General features: G+C 37.9%; 1 protein-coding gene across 1 annotated transcript in view; it reads right to left on the reverse strand.

The window, feature by feature from the left end:
* The window catches only part of LOC125027981 (dipeptidase 1-like), a 46,400-nt gene that overhangs the window by 564 nt on the left and 40,836 nt on the right, over positions 1 to 5,000 (reverse strand). Inside the window, exons 8-10 of the mRNA XM_047617209.1 lie at positions 4,329 to 4,404; positions 3,477 to 3,615; positions 1 to 102 (exon numbers count right to left, since the gene is read on the reverse strand). The exon at positions 1 to 102 is cut by the window's left edge and continues 564 nt beyond it. Coding sequence (XP_047473165.1) covers positions 1 to 102; positions 3,477 to 3,615; positions 4,329 to 4,404 — 317 coding nt within the window. The remainder of the gene's footprint in view (positions 103 to 3,476; positions 3,616 to 4,328; positions 4,405 to 5,000) is intronic.

A 5,000-nucleotide genomic window follows, 5' to 3' on the forward strand; every position in this document is an offset into this window, starting at 1 on the left:
GTCGAGGCTGGCGAACTTATACCTACATGGCCACTGGGTATCGATGTCGTGAATGGGAATTATTTCCTCTGAAGGGATTTCGTCCGCCATGTCCTCACTCACCTGGAAAAGAGAGTTTGGACGTGAGAGCAGCGTTAGAGAGGGAGGAAGGGAGGAGGCAGAGAGGGAAGAGTAAGCATTAGTGCCAGAGGGAATGTGGATGTTGGGTGAGTGGGAAGGGTAGAGTGCAGTGGGGTATGTTTGTATTGGGGTAGATTTACATATATATTCATACATGAACGCACACACACACACACACACACACACACACACACACACACACACACACACACACACACACACACACATACAGATACATACATGTGCACACACAGACACAACACAGTCACACATTCGAACACACACAAACACACACACGCAAGCACATACAGGAACACACACATCCAAAAACAAACAAACACATACATACATACACACGCTCACCCCCCCCCCCCACACCCCTCCCCACCCAAACACCATTTATATTCTCCATCTCGGAACGCAACGGAGCACAAGCACACCGTAGGAAGAGCATCAACCACTGCATTCAACCTCAACAAGTAAATCTTGTTTGCGGAGACTGGTCTGGAAAGCACACGGAGTCGGGGATGGCCATACGTTTGAACTGCCAGCGTAATCTTACAAATTACGTGCATCTCTCGCAAGGCAAGAGCTTAGACACAGCGGCCTGTCGTGAAGCCTTGCAGGGTTGACTGATTCAGTATTCAGATTACCCTTGGATTGAATCTCTCTCTTGGTAACGTGGTTGGTTGAGAAGTTTGTCGGTCGGTCGGTCAGCCAGCAAGTCAGGCATTATTCATCATCAGTCTGTCGTACTTCTATCTCTCTCTCTCTCTCTCTCTCTCTCTCTCTCTCTCTCTCTCTCTCTCTATCTATCTATCTATCTATCTATCTATCTATCTATCTAGTTAGCTCTCTCCCTACTTGCCTCTCTCTATCCTTCCCTCCCTCCCTCCTTCTATCTAAGATTCTAATAACAAGTTATAATTACGAATAACAATAATAATAATAATAATAATAATAAAGAAAAGAAAAGGAAAGAAAAAAGAAAGAGAGAAAGAAAGAAATTATATATATGTATATATATATATATATATATATATATATATATATATATATATATATATATATATATATCCCTTGGCAACTAATAACACAGATAAGAAGAGGCATGTGTGATAGAATAAGGAGACAGCAAGCTCCATTTTGCTATAATCGTCTCGGGTGAAGTTTATGTCTGAAAAATTCGCGTTTCTGTTAACGTCTGAATAACAGTGAAACAAGAAATCATTCGATATAATATATAAACATTCCAAATGTGCCTTTTTTCGACATTTTTAATCTGTGTAAACATTCATTAAATGTAATTGGAAAATCTTTAGTGACTAGAAAAGGTTTATTGTTAATATTAAGTAGATATATGTATTTTTGTTTACAAGGGTTTCGCTTGAATATTTCAAGTTAAGTTGCCGATGTTTTGTTGTGCAATATATGTCTGAGGTTTATTTGTTCGTGCTGATATTTACTGACTTTTAAAGGGGAAGAGTTTTACGAATGCTTGTGAAGTGAGTTGTAATATATTGCATCTTAGTAAGTAGCCTTCTTTTTGTATTTTGTATTATTCAGTTTTCTACAGTGTACCACTTTGGTATCGGTCTCTCCCCCCCCCCCCTCTCTCTCTCTCTCTCTCTCTCTCTCTCTCTCTCTCTCTCTCTCTCCCTCTCTCTCTCTCTCTCTCTCTTTCTCTTTTCCTCTCTCTCTCCTCCATCTCTCTCTCTGTCTCTTTCTCTTCTTATTCTCTCTCTTTCTCATTCTCTCTCTCTCTCTCTCTCTCTCTCTCTCTCTCTCTCTCTCTCTCTCTCTCTCTCTCTCTCTCTCTCTCTCTCTGTCACTCTCTCCCTCCCTCCCTCTCCCCCTCTCTCTCTCTCTCTCTCTCTCTCTCTCTCTCTCTCTCTCTCTCTCTCTCTCTCTCTCTCTCTCTCTCTCTCTCTCTCTCTCTCTTTCTCTATTTTCCTCTCTCTCTCCTCCATCTCTCTCTCTCTCTCTCTCTCTCTCTCTCTCTCTCTCTCTCTCTCTCTCTCTCTCTCTCTCTCTCTCTCTCTCTTTTCCTCTCTTTCTCCTCCATCTCTCTCTCTCTCTCTCTCTCTCTCTCTCTCTCTCTCTCTCTCTCTCTCTCTCTCTCTTTCCTCTCTTTCTCCTCCATCTCTCTCTCTCCCTCTCTCTCTCTCTCTCTCTCTCTCTCTCTCTCTCTCTCTCTCTCTCTCTCTCTCTCTCTCTCTCTCTCTCTCTCTCTCTTCTCTCTTCTCCTCCATCTCTCTCTCTCTCTCTCTCTCTCTCTCTCTCTCTCTCTCTCTCCCTCCCTCCCTCCCTCCCTCCCTCCCTCCCTCCCTCTCTCTCTCTCTCTCTTTCTCTCACTCTCTCTCTCTCCCCACCTCATGGCTATCGAAGCTCTTAAAAGACGATAGATTTATTTTCATAATGGAATTCACATCACTCGACAATTCCCATGGAGGTCTAGATCCTAAAGCCTGGTTAATATCACTAATGCATCTCAGAGCCTCAAAGGACAATCAGAGGTCTGACGAGGATTTTATCATCTAGTCTCTCAATTTAAACCTTTTTTTTTTTCCTTTTTCTTCTTCGTCGGTAAAATGTCCCAATACCCTGGTGTCTGAAAATCTGAGGAAAGCATTAGATTGATTAGGATTTAATAATTGTGCTAATATTTCTCCTTGGGCGATTTCGTGTCTATTTATTTATGCATTTATATATCTTTTATTTCTATTTTTTTGAGAGAGAGATTATTGTTTGTTTGTTTGTTCATTTTGATTGTTACAATGTCTGCCTAACTGAATGTGGATAAGTAATTGTGCTGGGACGTGTAAACAATGCATGAGAATAAACAATAAACAAAAGTTAATTCTTTTGACTTATTCTTATATATTTGTTATTCTCTATGCACGATATATATCCTTGATTTATCTCTTTTGCTTTTTATTCCCTTTCTCATTTATATTTTTTCCTTAATTCTATTGTTTCCCACTATTCTTCTCTTCGTCTCTTTGTCAATAAACTTTCTTTTTATTTATATTTTTTACTTTACTTATGGCCGCAGAAACCATACCCCGTTTATTATTATCATTATCATTGTTGTCATTATTATTATTATTATTATTATTATTATTATTATCATTATTAACATTATTATTATTATTATTATTGTTATTATTATTATTATTATTATTATTATTATTATTATTATTATTATTGTTGTTGTTGTTGTTGTTGTTGTTGTTGTTGTTGTTGTTGTTATTATTATCATTTACATTTATCCTTTAAATAATTTTACATATTTTTTTCGCTCTCCCCTCCGTCGTCCTTAAATTCTACGGTTCTCCAACCCGCGTTTCACTTACCTCTTCCACCGTCCTGAAGACCCGTAGCATGTTTAACCCCGCCAGCTTCTTTAGGTCTAGGATGCTCCAGGTAGGATCACGAAGGAGCTCAGCGAATAATTCCGGGTACTTGGAGACGTCCTCTAAACCCTTAGGAGTCCTTTAAGAAAGGAAGTGTTTTGTTAACTGTGGACGTGGAGCCATCGAGGATAATCTTGGAATCAATGTTGGGCATGTATTTATTTCGTAATATGAATCGCTAGAATCATATGAATATGTAATAATGATATTGAATAATGTAGTGTAATGATATGGATGTAGTAGCAAGTACTTATATATACTTATAAAAACTGTGACATTGCATTATTCTGTCTTGCATATAGGAAACCTCTGTAACCCAGCTTTCTATATGAGTTTTCTCTTTATTTTCATAGAAACCGCTCAAGGATATTCTGTGGAGATCCTCGATAGATGATTCTTTTAATGGGGCTTTAACATTATTTCTGTTTAGATATGCACAGGTGTAAGTATAAATGTAATTATGTTAACGTCTATAGAGAAAGAAATATTTTATTAGTTCAAAACATCTATGAACCTGTACGAAACTAGATCCTTATACTTTATTTAAAAAAATATTTATATATATATACATATATATATATATATATATATATATATATATATATATATATATATTTTCCTCTCTCTTTCTCTCTATCAACATCCCATCAAAGTTCCAATATCGAATACTATAGGGCTATAGAATATATATACCATGATGACAATCAAATAAAAAAAAAGAAAAAAAAAAGAAACGTGCTCTCCTATCGTCACCATCGTAAATAAAATCAAATTCACCTGAACATTGCTTACCTGTTAATACCATCGTAGCCTGCACCTAACCCCACGTGATCGACTCCTGCGACCGATCTCACGTAGTTGATGTGGGCTGAAAATGTTGCAGTGAAGTGATTATTACAGTGGTAGCGACTTTGGGATATTTGTAACATAAAGATAGTGTGATAGTGTTATAGTAGTGATAAGAAGGATAATGATGGCTGATAAGTAAGTCAATGGAAATCATACTTATAATGACGATGGTAAAGAAGGGAAGGAAGATTAAACCTAAGAAGGGGGGCATATATGATACTATAAAAAAAAAAAAATATATGATAATCAAGCAACAAATCATGAAGAAAATAGATGCCAATAAGGACCACAAATAAAATCTTCCTTCCTTCTTTATCAGCCATTCTTTCCCTCCCTCTCTTCCTTTTTCTTTCCCCCTATTCCCCACTTTCTCCATCCTACGTTTTCTCTTCACTTCAATTCACATCTCCCTCTTTATTAGTTTCTCTATCTCCTCCCATGAGTGGATAATCTCTTTCTTGTCTTCTTCCATCATTTCCTTCGTTATTCCCTCCTTTCTTCTTCTTCCTTTCCTCATCTCTATCCTCTCTTCTCTTCATTTTCTTTTCTCCTTCTTCCCCCTTCCTTGTCCACCCTCTTGGCCAATATCGACACTCCCCGTTAAGTCTCTTCCCT

The sequence above is a fragment of the Penaeus chinensis genome, chromosome 1 (genome assembly GCF_019202785.1).
Source record: "Penaeus chinensis breed Huanghai No. 1 chromosome 1, ASM1920278v2, whole genome shotgun sequence".
NCBI lineage: Eukaryota > Metazoa > Arthropoda > Malacostraca > Decapoda > Penaeidae > Penaeus > Penaeus chinensis.